Below are 20005 nucleotides of genomic sequence, written 5' to 3'. Positions count from 1 at the left end.
TGAAGCCAATGCTTAATTCTAGACCATTAACAGCATGTTAGATTGTATAATTTACTGAAGCTGTGTGTGTTTTTATTAGTCAATTTATCCTATAATTTACTAATAAATTTGACAAAAACATGTTGCATGATTGCCGTTTGTTACATAAGCTTCAAGTACTGATGTTTATACATAAAATAATTAATCATTAGTCTCAGTATGATATCTATGAAATAGAGTTTCCTCTCGGATAGATTAAGTGGATAGAGCATTACCTCTAATTACATCTTCAATCGAGATTTGAGAATTGTTTGGAGCAAGAGGCATTATACAGTATTTTCTTTACAAAGCTTGAAGTCATCGCCAAAGTCGAGTTTTTTATTATTATTATTATTATTATTATTATTATTAAGTCCACATTATGCTCAGATAGGCTAATCTGGACTGGACCTACAATTAAAGTGCAATCCGAACCACAATGCAGTGTGTGTCTAACAGAGATCAAACCTGGGACACCTTGATTACAAGGCAATGGCGTTACCACTATACCATCCGGGAAGCCCTATTTTTTTCGTTTACCATCAAATAGTCTGATGTAAATAGATATCACACTACAAATCATGCAGACAGTGCAAGCTTCCTGCTAGCACACTATACTAGTAAGTACCAGGGGAATGATGGAGCCACTTGCATTGAGCGGTACCTTCTTGTCACAGAACTACCTTCTGTTTCTCTTGCTACGTTCACAATGCTACACTGCACAATTACAAATCCCATGATGAGACGTTTCTCACTGCATGATCGTGACTGATGAAGTATCCTTCGTTTCCACCCCTCTTGCAGTGCTACAGTATCACTGCTCGCTCTGCAGCCCACATGTGGATGCAAGATCTCTCTTCCCCATGTATAGTGTGACCAGGCCTGTTTGAACAAAGACTATTCTGCATAACGTCTTGTGATGTGATTATGTCTTGCACCTTGTGCTAATGTGATTCAGATTCTCGTAGATCAGATTTACTGGGAGTCGCATCAGTGTTACTACATACATGTATCACTAAATTATCCGAATGGACATTCCAAAAATATGGTTTCTATGAGTAACAAAATCCAATACCACATTATAAAAAAAATCATCCCTTCAGTTTATATCACCAAACTTTAAAATTAAAAAATATATATATATACTTTAATATAATGTTTTGCTGCATTGTATTTTAATTTATTTTTACCCCCATTATAATATTATTTTACTTTCATCTCAGGTTCACCAGTTGCTATAGGTGTGCTGAGTGAAGCAGACATTGAACTGTCACTAAACTCACCAGAAAATGAAGTTGCAGACGAAAATAAGCAAAAGGTAAGTGCATTTTTTCTTCATTTTATTCCAGCAAAAATTGTATACTTTTGTGTAATTTGAATTTCATGAATGAAAAAAAAATCTCTTCCATGCATTAGGTTATAAATTCACCATATTTAATCGCCTTGCTGATTTCCAGAGCAGTCCGTCAATTTTAAAATTAAAAGATTTAATTTTAAGGCAGCTGGTGTAATCAAAACAGTGAAGATTTCGTGGAATGTCTTGTCAGTGCTGGTATGAATCTGTCAACTTGAATACGATGAGAGGGAAATATCCAGTCCTGCTGGGGTGAGCTTGGTTGAGATTGAGGAAGACGGAAGTGGTAAGATGGAACAAAATGCAGGGCAATGATGAAAGAGGATCAGACCATATCCGAGGGGAAGCAAAAACGAGGAAGAGAGATGTGTTTAAGGTTGTGAGGATCGAGACTCTGTATATTCAAACGGGTAAGCTCTATCTTTACTTTTGCCTTAAGGCTACACATTCTCAAACTTATAATGAAAGCAGGCCTATGAATAGGCGTGCCTACCCTCCCAGTATGGCCGGAGTCTCCCGGAATTGTCTCCCAGATAATCTTCGTTATCTCCCAGAACAATGAAGATTTAATATTATATTTTTATTATATTAAGTTTATTATTATCTTTTAATTTTCATTTGGTATGCATTTGCCAATCGAAAAAATGTATTTTGGCAAACCAAACAATTAAACTTCACAATATTATTTTAAAGACTCGTTAAAAATGAGTCAATTGTTAAGTAAGGGGGGGGGGAGGGAGAAATGAATGGAGTGGTGAGAAAAGAAAAGTTCACATTCACTGATGTGTAGAAAAGTTTGTTTGGTTAGTTATAGAAAATGAACGAGTTTGAAGTGTAATATAGAGACTGCTGCCAAGTATTTTTGATAAAGTGTATTATATATTATTTATTTTTTATAATTTTCTTTTCTTGACTTACAAATTGTGGTAGCTAGGTTGTTTTGCTCAAGTTGATTTGATTTTGTATTCACAGTAGCAAGAACATAAACAGATAACAGCTGATATTCAGGACGTTAGTCTTCCACATTTTCATCTAGAGGTTGTAGGCTGTAATGAAACCTCCCGAAATTTCATTTCTTAAAGTTGGCAAGTCTCTCTATGAAGGTATTCAGTCTTTCACTTGGTCAAGCCTGTACCTCAATCTCAGTGTAGGAGAAATTCTGGAAGAGGGTGCCTAGTGTTTAGGGCAGCAACATGTGATGGAAATTTGATGGCTTTCCTCATCCACTTCAGCTCAAAATGTGATTAAGAACGAGACCTGGCCATGATAATGAACTCTCAGAATTAGTATTATATTGCTTGAGGGATACTTAAAAATTATTCACAGCCAGTGATATTTTATGCTGATACTCAGCATTGAATGTGAGTTGAATTCAATGCCGGACAAATCAAGGGAATGGGCAGAGAATGTTGTCTTACCTTCCAGTGAAGAGGGGGGGGGCATACCACATCCACCCCCAATTGCAGTAGTGTGGTGGCACATAGCCAGGCCAGACAATTTCAACAACATGTACCACCACCAATAGCACAGTACAAACTAATTCTGAAGCAACTCAAGCATTGTTTGTGTACTCACTTCTGTTCGAGGGTATCAAATTTCAGGGTACTTGACCTCCGAGATTAACTCCCATCTCCAGGACCCTGAATCAACTAAAACTCTCCAACATGAACTACATACTGGGAACATTCATTGCAAAACAGCTATTCTAAAACCATTGATGACAATGTGCAATACTGTGTAGTGTCTAAAAATGTTGCCGAGAGCACAGAGATTGGACACAACAACAGTGGGTCTGGTCTGGTCTGATGAATCTGCATTTACATTATTCCAGACCACCAGGTGTGTTGGGTGTGAAGAACGTTTGCAGAAGTCTTTCGTGTTGATTGCCTCCTTCCTATTGTTAAGTATGGAGTGGATTCTGTGATGGTGTGGGGTGCGATATCTTGGTGTGGTCATGGACCACTTGTAGTTCTCCATGGAATGATCACAGTAGAGAAATATCTCAGCATTCTGTGCAAACATATCCAGACTGTTCCCTGGCGGACGATATATGTTCCAAGATGACAAATCCCCATTCACACTGCTTGGTCCTGCCCGACCCTGTGGCCGAGTGGTTAGCACATCGCGCTGCGACGCCAAGGGTCCCGGGTTCGAATCCCGGTCGGGCTTGGTTGTTTGTGAATGTCCATTCATCAATTTCATCATTTCATCACTCATCCCCATCTTCGTAAATTAGCCAAGAGGCACAAAACGCGAATTAAAATAAACCAAATCAAATCAAACACTGCTTGGTCCCTCAAAGCATGGTTTGATGAGGTGGAACATCTCATCTGACTTGCTTATTTGAATGATCGTAACATAATTGAACATTTGGGGAGCATTTTGAGGGTGGCCAGAGTGTGTTCTAGATTTCCACCTCCAGCCAGACTTTCCGAACTAGATACAGCTTTGAGCGAGGAGTGTATTCCCTTGAACATTGTGCATGACCTGCATTGGTCCGCCCAATGTCAGATACAGGTTTCTAATTGAGGTCAAAGCTGAGCCAGCTTCCAACTTGCGACAGGCAACATGCCGGGGATCCCCCCCAACATGCAAACTTTTTACCTAGCAAAGGAAAATTATTTTTATCCCCACCAGGGATGTTCTTATCCCCCTCAAAGAAAATGAAATTCAAAGCATACCCTTTCTTAACTATGTGACATAATTAAAAAAACCATTCGTGACTATTACTGGTCCAGTTGTCAAATATTTCCCTGCCTAAAAATATGCATCCCTATGGATTAAAGCAGGACACTATTCCGCAAATGACCAACCTCATCGGGCCAATAGAAGGCTGTTTTTCACTAAGGTTTTCATGGCATAGTTCTGATATTTTACATGTATGAAAGTGTTCACAAGAAACTTGTAGGTAGGCTTGACTGACATTAATTTTAATTTGACAATAGAAATTTGGTCAGGTTTTCGGTGTTATTAGTTCAATAGCTCTTTTTGTGTATGAGTTTGGGCTTTCTTAGAATGTAAATATATTAATTTTTCTAAATTACACATAAATTTTATCATAAGATTAATGACCTAGGTTAGAACGAATGTTCTAATGTACTTAGAAAGAACTGCAAGGCAATATTTTAGTTTAATGACTTGTAAAAGAATTACCATGCACCCTGTAAAAGAAAAGACCTCTCAAATTGAAATCACTCACTAAAATGCCATTGAGTGGGTATCCCCCCCCCCCAAAGCAAAAAGCTTAATTCGCACAGTGCCTGTTGATTGGAAATGAACCCTCAGTAATATTTGCAACCATCCGAACTGAAGCGACACAACAAGCAGTACGCATCGTTTGAACTGGACCATTTTCTGTAGTGAAATTACAGGCCAAAGGACCTGAGCAGAATCGCGTGTCCTGTGCATCATACTCGCACGTGAAGGAGAAGGATAGAGTGCAGCAGGCTTTCTTATGGTCTGAGTTGAACGGATGGAGGGGACGATGCACGAAGGCTTTTGGCCAAAGGTTCTTTTGTTTGTGGTCGCTCTATAATATATTGAATCTTGTTGTCTTTGTCGGCTTTCATTTCAGTCTGAAAGCTCCCTTATGGAGGTTTCACACCAAAGTGACAAGCACCACACAACACATGTCGCTTGAGGATTTCACCAAGCAGCTTGTGCAGCCTGTCATGCCACTATGTTGTGAAATGTGCTGTTGATTGGCTCGTTCCCAAGTGGCATTTGCTGCGTGCCACTCGTCGTTTCTGTCTAAAATTGCCCTTAGATGAAACCTTTCAAACCAAAGCAACGCAACAAGCTGCACATGTTGCTTGTCAGTTGTGTGTTGTTCGGATTAGTGCTTTCTCTGAATGTGTTGCCTCGGGTCTGTTGTTCGCACATGCACCGTGAATGCTTGCTTTATAGACTAACTTTTGTTGGCATGATATCCTGCATTATTTTTACGAGATGAGACGAGACAAACAAATATTTTTGAGATGAGACAGACTAATGTTTCGTCTGTTGGGCAACACTGGCCTTAGACTGGAAGTGAAAATCTTTCAAATTACACTTCGGCTGCAGCATGTAACACAATCAGTAGATAAAACTCAGTAAGAACATGTCATTTTTCCCATGTTGTAAACAGTTATTTTCCCCCATAGAAATCACATAGCATTTTACAAATTTCTTAAACGTACATTTCCACGCAATAGAAGAACTACAACCAACACCTGGCTGAATTTCGACTTCCATGATTTTCAAAGAAGTGAACAAACAAACAAGTGTACAAAATCAAGTATTGCAATCTGCAGGTAGATCTGCACTAGGTTATGTAACTTCTGACAAGACCATACTTCAAGCATGTTTTTTGTGCCTTTCAAACACAGCCTTATTTCCCATTGCAAACTATATTTATTGTCGGATTTACTTTCAAAGCCATCACCACTTATTTACAATTCGTAATTTAAAAGTAGTCACCACACATCATAACAACACTGCAGACATATGCTACAAAAGTACACTGAACAGTTAATATAGCACAGCAAACATGTGTGTGTATGCTACTGTGATAATATGATGAAGTGACAGTAGACACGTGGATGCAGGGCCGCCAAACTAGGGCTTCCTCTTTAAGTAGCATCAAAACTTTATTTTTTATTATGTAACTAAAGCTATTTGTTTTTAAAAGAGTTCGATTTGTGTAGACAAAACATAATAGAAGCTACTCGTGCATATCATACATAAGTATATTGTAAAATCATGTAACAAAAGAGAGACCAATAAGCTACGAGATTAATGTTATTTTTATATCATTATCTTGTATGTATTAAATAAATACATACTTACAATAAGTGTGTTCTTTAACAGTAACACTAAAAATATTTTAAAAAATAAGGGTATTATTTATCCTTGTTAAAACCGTAAATATATAACTTGGTCATGTTTTTTATTGAGAGTGGTGGAAAGTTAGGGTATGGCAGGCAATGCCAAAAATCCACCTTTCCATGGCAAAATTTTATCTTGATCGGCCCCCACGTGGACGACTATTTATATAAAACAATAATAATTATCAATTTCTGCATTCGATAGATAAGAAATGTTCCCGTCAATCATTTCTATAGAGTGCGTTGCCCTAAGGAATGAATTCAAAGAAGATAACTGGGCTCGTGAACCTGGTGAAACCATGATGAATAAATTCTGTCAGGCTATCGACCAGGTCAATTCTGGAAAAGTTTCCGAGCTTTCGAGAGCTAACGTCACTCTTATCTTCAGGCTGTAGAAGTCAGGTGAAAGTCAGTTATTTTACAGACTTAGGGAACGCTCTAGGCGACTGCGCAGGCGCAGGGAAATTTCCCTTTCTGAAGGGAAATTCTAACCGAATTTAAGCCAAAAGGGAAAAGGGAGTTTCGATGAAAAATACGAAAATTTCAGGGAAATTTGAAGATATCAGACTGAATAAAAAACATTATATTAAGATCTACTTCCACATTCACAATAAATCCTCCCCGATGGCGCAGTGGTAGCGTCGTTGCCTTGTAATCAAGGGGTCCCGGGTTCGATACCCGGTGGAGGCACATAGTGGTTCAGATACCACTTTAAACTGTAGGTCCAGTCCCGATTAGCCTTACTGTGCACAAAGTGGACTTACAACACCAAATCAACCAACCAACCACATTCACAATATTTTTTTTTTTCACTTCGTATTTCCACTTCATTGAGTTTAAACCTTTATGGGCCTGGCCTGATTATGTAAGATTTCAGAATTGTTTAACATTTTTCGTTTATACGAACATGGACCAATAAAAACGCTAGCTACTACTTATTATTATTAAACATGATTTCTGAGTTGAAGGGAAAAATTAGACGAAAAAGGGAAATTTTGCCCCTTGCAGAGGGAAATTGTGTCAAGAGATTGTGGCAACACTGGCGGAGACTCATTTTGTGCATGTTGCTTCATCTCTCTCTTTTCAAATTGTATTTTCCGAACTAGTGCAAGTTGAAGCTATCATGCACACGCATTGTCTGTAAGTAGCAGACGATTTTAACAACAAACCAGCCTCCCCGTCCGTGCGTTTCGTGCGAGAAAGAACTTCACACATCACACGAAAATCGTCTTAAACGAAGTTCACCAAGTTCACGACAGGACTTGCGGAACGGCCTGTGGCCATAGCTCGTTTAACGCTTTCGACTTTCGGAACGAGCCCATAGACGTATGTAGAGAAAGGCAGTTGACAATCAAACACGTATTGCGCTTCTTCATTTTCCTGTCTTCAGTTGGATAATGTGCTTTTCATCTCTGATCGGTAGTTGAAAGGACTTGAGTTTTTTAAAGACTGTTTCTAATTCTGTTGGGAACTGAGGATAAGAAAGCTCTCACACGATTCCAAAGTAAAGTCGCTCGATATTTATCCTGAAGTGGGGACGGTCCTAAGTCAGACTGGCTTTGTTAGTATAACGAGATACAATTTGGTAATACGAACTTGGGAATACGTAGGTTGTTAAATACGTCTTGCCTCCTGTGCTATAACCTTTTTATTGAGTGAGGGAAGTTTATGATTTTACATTCAAATGAAAGTTTGGAATATCCTCTTTTAAAGGGTAACCACTTTTCGATGTAGTCCCCACCTGCGTCAATACCCTTCAGGTTGCCTGGCGTTTGTCAGCTGACGAGGGACCCACCTGGTACATACTTTTTTTTAACCTAAGTTCGTTGTTGATTATGTGATTCACTGTTTCAAGCATATGCCCAGAATGTCTACGATCTCCCTCTGCTTAATGCGACGATTACCACGAATCAGTTGAATCAGTTCAACACGTGCCACCATTTCTCGAGTGGGCAGAGGGTTGTTAAAGGTCTAGGAATTTTAAATAAATTCAATTCCGGTCCAGGAGAGAAAATCAGCAAGCGTAAATGGATTCTGGACCGTAAAGAACCTTTTTATCAGTAAAGTATTTCAATTCGGTCCAGGAACCTTTTTTCCAGGTCAATTTAAATACGGTCCAGGAATATTTATTTCCGGATCTATTTAAATACGGTTCAGGAACCTTTTTTTTCCGGATCAATTTAAATAGTTCCAAGAACCTTTTTCAGAGAAACAATACGCAACTTGGATCGAATTTAAATTGTGCGAGTAAAAAGGCTACCGTCGTGTTTCGGAACCCAATAGAATCGATTAGAGTGCGCGTCAAATCTCCTGCATATGGCCTTGGACGGCTGAACAGAACCAGCGAATCACAGACGTGCGGCGTTGCCGTGCTCTCCTTGACAAGGCGTTTCGCTCAACCACGCTGTCTTTTCCGTGCGAGATTTCGACATGGCACCGCTGCAGTGCGCTGCTATTGGCTATCGCCATATGCAGGAGATTTGACGCGCATTCTAGAATGTATGGATTTCTGGATCTTTAATAATCCCAGGGTTGTTAATTTCCCAGGAATTGCAAATAAATTCAATTCCCGCCCAGAAGAGAAAATCAGCAAGTGTAATTAGGTTCTAGGCCGTAAAGAACCTTTTCATGTTTAAAGTATTTCAATTCGATTATTTTTTTTAAAAAAAATTATTTTGCACCCGTCACATTAAACGGGGGCCAGCCCCTTACCATTACTAACAAATCTATCGTTGCATAACTAAATATCTTAAAATATTCTGACTTCTGTTAAAAGCTGAGGCTTTAAACGGGCACTCAGCACACACAAGGACAAAAAACAGAACAACACACACAAAATTATATGTACTGCGTGGAAGTGAGGTTGACTTTTGGGCGCATACGTGGAAGGTACCCCTTACACCCCCAATTCGATTCATGAATTGTTCGTGAATTTAAATACGGTCTAGGAACCTTTTTCAATGAAACAATACGCAACTTGGACCGAATTTAAATTGTGAGAGAAAAAATGTTCTGGTCCTGCAGCGGAACCCAATAGAACCCATTAGAATTTATGGGTTCCTAGACTTTTAACTACCGTGGTATCCACTGCGGTGCTTGTCTTTAAAGTGGCCGTGGCTGAGTTGTCCGTCTGTACAGTCTCTGCACCCATCTCCTAACCATGCTAACGTCAACGCATGCTTCCCCATATAAGGCACGCAACCGACGGTGGATTTCGATAGGTGGAACATCTTCCGTAGTCGGAAATTCAATCACAGCACGCTTCTTGAACCGTACGTCCACGTAGTGCGACATCTTTCAAGCCACTGCTCCCACGGCAGTGGCACTATCTCAAACATAAAATCCTCTGAGAGCAGACATTCTAAACTTTTATTTAAATGTAAATTCATAAGCTTCTCTCACTCAATAAAAAAGTTATAGGCCAGGAGCCAAAACTTAGTGAACAACCCTCGTTTATATCATACATTTTGTGACCACGATAACTGTCGTAAATTTAATAGCAGGGAGATAATTTTGAGAGTTGCAAGAACGAAGTCATTATGTTAAATATTCTTAATTGCTAATTTCCAACTTTACCTAAGTAAGGGTCCAGTTTTTTAAATCAAACCGCTCCAACGGTACGGTTTAGCACCCAATTAACCAAAAATTCGTACTGGAGGGCTGCTGGTGATGCTTTTAGGTTATACCCCAACATAGCTGTTGATCCAAGGGCAAGACGGGAGTTCAAGGTCGGGTGCTATGATTCACTGCAATGCTCCGTGGATTCTTGGAGTGGTTCCCTTCTGCCGCAAGGAGTGATTCATCCTTCACAGCTGAGAGCACCCTTCCCCCCCCCCCCTTCACCCCAGTCCTTGCGTTCCTTCTTTATGACCAGGCTGCCTTGCTTTTTCTTCATTGTTTGGAATGAGCAAGATACCAAGCAGCGCGCCGACGTTAAAAAATGAGAGTGGCTGTCGCTATGATATGCCCGACGTGATCAGCGGTGTGCCCTGGGTTGGTAGTCTACCAAACTAAAAGTGCGTTAGATATAATAATAATAAATAAAGTGTAAAATGTTATATGCAGTGCTTTGAAACTTTGAGCAAATTCAACCAAAATTCTTAATTAACATTAATTCCAAATAATAAGTGGTTTCATAGGTGTTCAGAATTAAGTAAATTATATTTATAGAGGTCACACAACGTAATCTTTATGGCTATAATCCATGCTCACTTCCTTTCCAGGGAGGGGAAAATTATCCCCACAGCCCATACCTACATTTTTTGGCGCCCTGGACAGGATTGTGCCCCCCCTCCCCCCGCACTACCAAGCACCGATATTTTGTAGAAAAACTAGTTAAAAACAATATATATGTTATATTTAGTTTGCACTTCTGATTAAGAAACGAGTTTGAGCATATTTAAGAATATTTCAGTATGTCGTAGTGTCTGAAGAAGAACATCTTTAAAAACATAAAATTACTACTAGAGGCCTCCCCGATGGCGCAGTGGTAGCGTCCTCGCCTTGTAATCAAGGGGTCCCGGGTTCGATTCCCGGTGGAGGCACATAATGGTTCGGATCCCACTTTAAACTGTAGGTCCAATCCCGATTAGCCTTACTGAGCATAAAGTGGACTTAAAGCACCAAATCAATCAATCAATAACATTACTACTACTTTGGCAATCAGAAAATTCTAGCAGTTCTAGCTTTGAATGGTGCCTTAAGCCGGCTTTAGACCAAAGCATTTCCTTTAACATTTTTGCTAGCATAAATGCTAAGTAAATGCTTCCAAAAATCTTATAGCAGATAGCACTTTATACGGTAGCATTTCATGGAACATGTCGGCTAGCTTTTGCGATTACAATGTATAACATGTACAGCATGAAAGGCAGGTCGAGTTACACCATCTATGCTGAGGGGACTGTGTTTACATTTGAAACAACTAAAACATTCTTTCATACGTGTACAGTAAACGTTGTAAAGTATGTATTTAATCAGCGCCATTGTTTTGTACCTAATAACGTTTTATACGAAACGTTATTCCTCTCGGTTGAATAGTTATCGGGTTTTAAAAATATGAAGTGATACATTGTTTACATCTCAAGCGGCCGCCATTACACCTGCTCTCGTGACCTAGAGGTAGCTTCTGATTGGTTATGCTACGGAAATAGGTTCTATCCCGCAGAAATGCCATGGCATCTGAAAAGCCATAAGATTTTTCACTTTAAACGTTAGCAATTTGGTCATGGCACAAATGCTAAAAAAAAAATGCTAAGGAAACTGCTTTCGCCTAAAGCGGGCCTTAGGCTTCAACCCTCCTAGTCTACCCCCTGCTACGAGCCTGGACCCCCGATGGATATTCCCCTCCCGGAAAATATGTGTAGTAGACGCTGCTACTGTTCATGATTTTGACAGGAGTAAAGCCCTCACACGGATGTGGCAGGTGAAGCTGTGCATGCTACGTGCACTCAATCGCCAAGGTACAGTTTTCGTGTGTGCTTCGTGCTTCGAAAAAGATAAAAAGGCGGTTGTAGGAAAGGAAAACGAGCAGGTTGAGGGAAAAAGGAAAATAAATGCGAAAGAAGAGAAATTCCTGGAACCCTGCGTGCGTTTCATATGCACGTTCTTACCCTAAAAGGAAAACATGGATCTCCGGGCAATAAAAAGGAAGAACGACATCGAAGTCTTCGGGCATTTTCCCTGCATTCCTGCCATGTTCTTTGACCCCTGGTGTATCACGCACCGAGGACAAAATTCTTTTCAAAATAAGCAAAAAGGCAGGAGGAGAGTGCATCCACTTGGTCTTCCTTGGAATGCCTCGTGCGATTTCAAATTTTCTATTAAACGTACCACGAGTATCTATTATTTTTGTCGCTTCTTTTGAGTGAATACGGACAAGAGTTTGTCCATGATTTTCAAATTTGAGGATGGGGTCATTCTAAAGGGACTGTGCACATGAGTGTCGGGAAGGGGAGTCGAACAGATCCGTCCGACTCATTTCAAGTTACAAAAAAATCGGAAAGCGTGTTATTTTTATTGTTAATTACGGAAATAGAGTTCATTTAGTTCGTATTCAAAACAGAATAATCAAAATAAAAACTTCGTTAGATCAAGAAAAAATGAATTAAAAATACAGGAACCAGATTTATTTTCATATTCGAGCATTTGATCCAAGAAAACAGATGTTTCGCAGTTATCAAAATTACAAAACTTATAGTTTTAGATGAGAGGTCACACAACGTAAACCTTATGAGCAAAATTTCCCCCTAACTTTTACAGCCTTTTCTTGAATGAGGTATGCAAAATGTTAATAACAAAATACAATGACTGTGAATTTCAGTGCAACTGTATGAAATGTAGAAAAAAGTGAAATAACAGTTGTCTAAATAATAATAATAATAATAATACTTTGGAATTTTATTTTTATTAGTTTATAATTATTATTGTATAATAACTATATTTTATCTATTTGTATTATTATTATTATTATTATTATTTCTACTATTGAGTTTTTATCATTGGCCTGAACCCCCCCCCCCTTGTAAAAATTTCTGGCGACGCTCATGGGCGTGCAGCTAAATTCAGCACTGAAATTATCATCGTAAATTAAGTGTTTCAACAAGAATTTAGAGGAGTGTCCACGAAAATGTGTTAGGAGAGTTACTCAGGGGCGGGTCAAGATAAAGTTTTCGCCCGGACGAGGTGGATTTTTGGCGCCCACCCCACTTTCTACCCTGGTCCTCTAAAGCGGGGCTATCTCGGCATGCCTTTCGTTACGTGAAATGCTTCCGTGTAATGTATTGTGTGGTATCAAGATTTTTGGAAGGATTTACGTAGCATTTATGCTAGCAACAAAGTGGGCTTTGTCACATGTAGGGTGGAACATGGGCGTCGGGAAGGGGGGGGGAAGCTCGAACTCCCCAGAAAATTGGTTAGAGAAAGCAGAAAGCTTGTTACAGAAATAAAGTTCATTTAGTTAGTATTCGAACAGTAAAATCAAAGTAAAAAATGCATTAGATAGAACATTTTAGTATAAAATACAGGAACATGTTTATATTTTCATCGTCTCTCATTTTATTCCGAAGAATAAATGGTTTTACAGTTTCCAAAATTACAAAAAGTATAGTTTTACGTGATAGGTCACAGAAAAACTTTAAAAGTAAAATTTCCTTACAACTTTTAAAGCCTATTCTTGAACAAGGTGTGTAAAAGTTAATAACAAAATGCAATAACTATACATATCAGTACACTAACTGCGTAAAATATTTTTAAAAAATGGAGACACAGTTATGCTGGATATTCACTTATCTGGTGAATCGAGTAGCAAAATAACTCCATTTATATGATGATAATAATAATAAATGTGGAATAAAATAATTTATTTTATAATAGTTATTGTACATTAATAATTATAAACGTGGTAATAATTATTTCTACAAATCAAGCTTCATCAATAGCCTGATGCCCATAAGGAGGAATGGTTGAGGATTTCTGACGCATAGACGTACATCAATGCTCATCACACGCGTGCAGCCGTATCGCAAAGGTCGAATAGGCCTGATAAGTAATTCGCAACTTATTCTCCGCTGTAATAGCAGCAGGGAGAGGCAACAATAATACTTCATTGTTCTCATTCTCCTCCCTGCACGCATAACAACATACTCCAGCCAGCTCATACATGACGTGGTCTTATCTTTGGTTTAAGGAATTCCTTGAAAGAGTCAACAAGTATAAAAAGCAGATGGCCACATCTAGATTATCCGTTGCTTTCAAACGGGTACCGGATAATTCGAGAATGCAACCGTAGTAAATAAATAGTGGGGAAACACGTAATAGATAATCCCTTCAAATAGATACCACATTATAGTACAGGATGTCCAAAAAAACTGTAACAAGTTTTAAATTAGTTTCAAATAGTCTTGTAACGAGTCTTGTTGGCAGTACCTCGGTCTCGTCCCGTGTGTGTGTGTGTGTGTGTGAGAGAGAGAGAGAGAGAGAAAGAAAGATACAGCGTGTCACCGCACAAAATTGCACAGCGTATAGAGGGAATTAAAGTAAGCAACTTCTGTTGAAAATGTGTTTTCGTGCTTGACGCCTCGTTTCAACGCTACGAGATCTCCAAAAATTGAATTTTGTCGTGAATATGTATGCAACCACGCTGCACAGACTTAAAATTGCCCTAATGGATTGATTTTGCAGTTACTATGAACAAAAAATATTACTTATCTATCAATGATCAGGCAGATATCAGCTTGATATGTCTGAAGAAGTGCCATAGAAAAGTAAACTTGATTTAGCTAAATTTTTCATGATACGAAACTCTCGGAAGAGAGAGTGTCTCGTTCTCGTCTCTATTTTTACAGGGTCGTCTCGGTATCATCTCTAGCATCTTAATGATTGCTTCTGTAACTATCGGTAATGTTGAGTTGAACCTGTCCTCTAGTTCCAGTTATTTAGTTCTGGAGAAGATGCTTTATATCCCGACGTTTCTCCAGAAGCAACTGGAATTTCCCTGTCAACCCCCAAAGGCAATTTTTTTTAAAAAAAAGAAACACTTGCAATAGACACGGAAAATCTAATACTTGTCTGAATGTTAGTGACAGTGGTTCTACATTATTATGCAATGTTAATTTGACATTATCCATTATCTGATGTTTTTAACTATTGTTTATTGTTTCGAGAGAGGGAACCTCTTCACGTAAACAAATTTGTTTTTGGAGGTCGGACCCACGAGAGGCCTGTGATTTGACTACAAATCTGGTGCTCCACGGAATACTGTACTATACCGCGTTTGTTACAACCTGTCCCGGTTCCCGCGCTAGCTGGTCGCTCCCTTTTCTCCGTGCTGGGGAAAGTCAAAGCCAGGCAGCCAATTAAAATACGCAACGTCGCAACAGCGTCTACGTAAGCGCCTCTCTTCTGGCTTTCATTCGCTCCTCGCTGCCCAGCAGACGCTTTTTTCCTCGTTTCTCATTGGCACCGAAACTCTCGAGCGCTCCCTAGCGCGGGAAAGGGGACAGGTTCTACCAAACGCGGTATAGTGTTTGCTCTTCGTGTATTTAGAGGTATGTCGTCTTGACACGTAGGGACAGCAACTCTTATGATGGCTTCAATAGTGAGGGATGTTCGGTTCTGTAATGTTATATCTTTCTGAAGTCTATTTTTCACCACTGTTAGTAGTTTGTGTAGAATTCAAACAAATGCGGTCCCCTCTCCTCAGAAAATAGAAATAGTAGCATAAGTGGAGCAAAAATTAAACGCACGGCCATGAAATTAGGCATGTGCTGTGGCAGAAGTTCGCGCTGTTGCCACGTCGGAGCACAACCCCGTGTGTTCGGAGTTTTAAGAGAATGAAAGATCTCATAGAGTTGGTCTTTGTAATCCATGTGATACAAACTGACAGTATTTGCTCGAAAGGTCAGGGATGACACAAAAGTGCCCTGGAGAGAGGTTGGTCTGATGCTCGAACTAGGCAACACAGCTCGGTTGACGTTGCGACACAGTGCGCTGGAACCAGCGACTTTTGTCCCGCTCTCACTTTTGCCATATGTGGCAACAGCGCAATTCTGCCCAGCCGCCTATTTTCATGGCCGTGCTTATAGTACAGAATTTTGAGGGGCGCAGTGGGGTATTAGCGCGCCAGATTTGTAATAAAATCAAATGTCTGTCGCGCGTTCGGTACCCCAAAAGAAATGTGTTCACCTGACGAAGAAAGAGATAAGAGAAATGCTGTGTCAGAACAATTATGTTCAAAAACCCTAGATCAGTGGTCATGAACTCGCGGCCCTCTGGCTGTAATATTGCGTCACGCTAAAGTTCGTAATGAAAAATGCGAACAAGTGAATTCAAAATATGTGAAAGAGCCAGACCTGTCCTGTACAATCATGCCCTGTTCATTGTTCTCTATTCGACGTCTGCGAATATCTCTTTTTCAAAGTGAAGAATGTTGAATCAAAGTTGAAGAATCGACTGATCGACACACATCTTCAAAGCTGTGTCTAGCCTCATCAATTTTCAAGGCAAATATTGACGTGCTTGTGAACAAAAAGAACAATCCCAGTCTTCTCATTGAAGGGATAAATGACAGTTCTTGTGTATGTGCTTTTTTCTTAACAAATATCATTCAACATTCTTTCATTCTGTTTATTTGTTGCGTTGCAGTGACTAACCTCAGAACGTAACAGAGTACAGTAAGTGAATGTATATTGAACAACAGAAACCAGTTATTTGTAAAGGTTATCTATGAACGTGCGTCCCCTCAGTCCCTTATAGAATCTAAATATGGCCCGCTATAGGAAAAACGTTGAAGGCCACTGCCCTAGACAATGGGTAATGTCCAATTAACATTGCATGCTAATTTGGAAGATCCCCTAAATTTTAAACTACAGCAAAGAGATTGAATCGCATTCTAGATTTTCATCTGCTTCGCATAGCAGTTCTTGGAACTCCTTTCGCTGTCAGCGTTGGCAATTGCAAAAGAGCGAACAACGTGCACGAAGGAATATACCGCCGGCTTCCTTTGCCCGGTGCCTTTTGGCAGAGAGAACCCCCGAGTTCCGAAACGCGCCCCGTACACACCAATCATATATACACACCCTGATCTCAAGGAAAATGTGATACGTATAGTTTAACAGCTGCATATCCCAGCTGGCGTCTGGAATACATTAAATTTAGTTCATTGTAATCATGGTGAGAGAGCTTGACTTGTCATGGCAGATGTTGTTGGGGGAATCGTTTGAAGGCATCTCCTTACATGGAGGAAGCCAATGCCTTGGTATACGTGCGAAGGGCGTTGTCTTGTGTCAGGCAAATGTTGCTTTGGGTCTTATTTTTTGTGATATGCATATGGTGCCGCTCAGGTAACAACTGTGAGCCGATACCACTTTGAACCGATATCCTTACCGATACCGGTACTTAAAAAATGTTGTTGAAGGTCCAGGAACCCATACATTCTAATGGGTTCTGTAACAGGACCGTAACCTTTTTTCTCGCACAATTTAAATTCGGCCCAAGTTGCGTACTGTTTCATTGAAAAATGGTTTCTGGATCGTATTTAAATTAATCCGGGGAAGGGGTTCCTAGACCGTATTCAAATTGATACAGAAAAAGGTTCCTAGGCCCTATTTAAATTGATACGGAAAAAGGTTCGTAGACCGTATTTAAATTGATACGGAAAAAGGTTCCTAGGCCGTATTTAAATTGATACGGAAAAGGTTCCTAGACCGTATTTAAATTGATACGGAAAAGGTTCCTAGACCGTATTTAAATTGATACGGAAAAAAGGTTCCTAGACCGTATTTAAATTGATACGGAAAAAAGGTTCCTAGACCGTATTTAAATTGATACGGAAAAAAGGTTCCTAGACCGTATTTAAATTGATACGGAAAAGGTTCCTAGACCGTATTTAAATTGATACTGAAAAGGTTCCTAGACCGTATTTAAATTGATACGGAAGAAGGTTCCTAGACCGTATTTAAATTGATACGGAAAAAGGTTCCTAGACCGTTTTTAAATTGATACGGATAAAGGTTCCTAGACCGTACTTAAATTGATACGGAAAAAGGTTCCTAGACCGTATTTAAATTGATACGGAAAAGGTTCCTAGACCGTATTTAAATTGATACGGAAAAGGTTCCTTGACCGTATTTAAATTGATACGGAAAAGGTTCCTAGACCGTATTTAAATTAATACTGAAAAGGTTCCTAGACCGTATTTAAATTAATACTGAAAAGGTTCCTAGACCGTATTTAAATTGATACGGAAAAAGGTTCCTAGGCCGTATTTAAATTGATACGGAAAAAGGTTCCTAGACCGTATTTAAATTCATACGGAAAAAGGTTCCTAGACCGTATTTAAATTGATACGGAAGAAGGTTCCTAGACCGTATTTAAATTGATACGGAAAAGGTTCCTAGACCGTATTTAAATTGATACGGAAAAGGTTCCTAGACCGTATTTAAATTGATACGGAAAAAAGGTTCCTAGACCGTATTTAAATTGATACGGAAAAAGGTTCCTAGACCGTATTTAAATTGATACGGAAAAATGTTCCTATAGTGCGGAGGCATTAGAAAGAGCGTTTCGCGGGCTAACAGCAGACGTCGCTCGCACACTATTGCCGATACTCTCGTGTCGTTTGCTCCTCAGCCGAACAAACAGGCCGAGGTAGCAAGAGCCAGAGGTCATTCACCCTTCCAGAAGGGTGCATCGAGCTAGCTGTGGCAACCGGGCTCGCTCATTCGCGGACCTGATTGGTTCTCGCAGACACACCCCCTCATTGTCGTCTGCTGTAAGCCCGCGAAGCGATCTTTCTAAGGCCTCCTACACTATAGACCGTGTTTAAATTTATCCGGAAAAGAGGTTCTTGGACCGAATTGAAATATTTTACAGATAGAAAGGTTCTTTACGGTCCAGAACCCATTTACGCTTGCTGACTTTCTCGGCTGGGCCGGAATTGAATTTATTTAAAATTCTTGGACCTTTAACAACCCTGCTCTTTTTAATTCGAATTACTAGATAATTCGAACAGAAGTTTGTTCCGCTTGAAACCTTCTTTTATGATGTGATAATATTGTTAATTCGAATTTTGGATATTTCAAACGTTTTTCATGTCCACTTGGAGTTCGAATTAAAAAGAGTCCACTTACTTAAAAGTTGTTCAAAATGTTAATATTATTGTGTAATTGTACTGCTCCAGCATCAATTAGCAAGAAATTTGCTTTAAAATATTCAAGAATTACATCAGAATATTAAAAATAGATGTTACATGATCACAAAATCCAGCTTGTCATGCAAAATGCCGGAAAGGTATCGGCCCATACCGATATATCGGTATCGTCTCAGCCAGAGTTGTTGTTGTTGTCGTTGTTATTATTATTAATAATAATAATAATAATAACCGGGTTACCGTGTGAAGTATAGTGGAATCGGTGGTCGACTTTCGATCTCGCCTAGGCATGAGTGTTCTTTGTGAGTGTCCCTTCATCAAATCATCACCCATCCTTATCGTCGCGACTAGCCAAAAGTGGCAGAAAAGCCACGCTATATAACAAAGATACAAATACAAGCAGTTTGAAACATAGAAATCTCTCTTTAGCACTTGAAATGGCTTGATGTATTTAGTATGTCTTCTTTACGTTGTTCTCTACAAGTACAACAATGTTTTTTTGCACATACTATAGTAGTAAGGATGGTAGGACGAGAATTACTGTCCAAGAAGAGACATGATATCGGGACGAGACCTTGCAGTATCTCTGTCTCGTGTTTACTTTGAGTTTTTGTTTTAAGTACACCTTATACGCAGATAGGCGAATCGGAGCTGGACCTTTACAGTTAAATGTGGGATCCGAACCACTATGTGCCTCCCTGGATGTCGAGCCCGGGATCCTTGACTATAAGGCGGCGACGTTGCTACTATGCCATTTGGGAAGACCTCGGTCTCGTCTCGTATACAGAGGGTCATCGTACAAACCTCCTCAACGCATAAAGGTCATTAAGGTAGAACAACGTTTTTGTTTTTGACGCCTCGTTATGATGCTACGAACATTTAATTTTATCCTGAATATGTATGCAACCACGCATCACATGCTCACAATTTCCAGTAATGAATTGACTTTGTAATTACTGTTTTAGCTAAATATGTGACTCATCTAAATATAATTACGTACATATTCGCTTTGTATGTCTGAAAAGGTCGCATAGTGAAGTAAATTTAAGAAAGATGCAGACAGTGGAGATGAAATTTTTAAGGAGTATATTGGGGAAGACTAGAAGGGATAGAATAAGGCAT

The 20005-nt window shown here is 39.5% G+C and overlaps 1 protein-coding gene across 4 annotated transcripts in view; it reads left to right on the top strand.

The window, feature by feature from the left end:
• Positions 1-20005, top strand: part of LOC146005271 (uncharacterized) — a 544895-nt gene that overhangs the window by 480473 nt on the left and 44417 nt on the right. For all 4 annotated transcript variants that reach the window (XM_083144386.1, XM_083144385.1, XM_083144388.1 and 1 more), the window contains one exon: positions 1242-1336. In XM_083144386.1, coding sequence (XP_083000512.1) covers positions 1242-1336 — 95 coding nt within the window. The remainder of the gene's footprint in view (positions 1-1241; positions 1337-20005) is intronic.

The sequence above is a fragment of the Lepisma saccharinum genome, chromosome 23 (assembly GCF_977018435.1).
Source record: "Lepisma saccharinum chromosome 23, izLepSacc3.1, whole genome shotgun sequence".
In the NCBI taxonomy this organism is placed as follows: domain Eukaryota; kingdom Metazoa; phylum Arthropoda; class Insecta; order Zygentoma; family Lepismatidae; genus Lepisma; species Lepisma saccharinum.
Note: the sequence above shows the minus strand (reverse complement) of the source record. Positions and strands in the feature narration are given on the sequence as shown.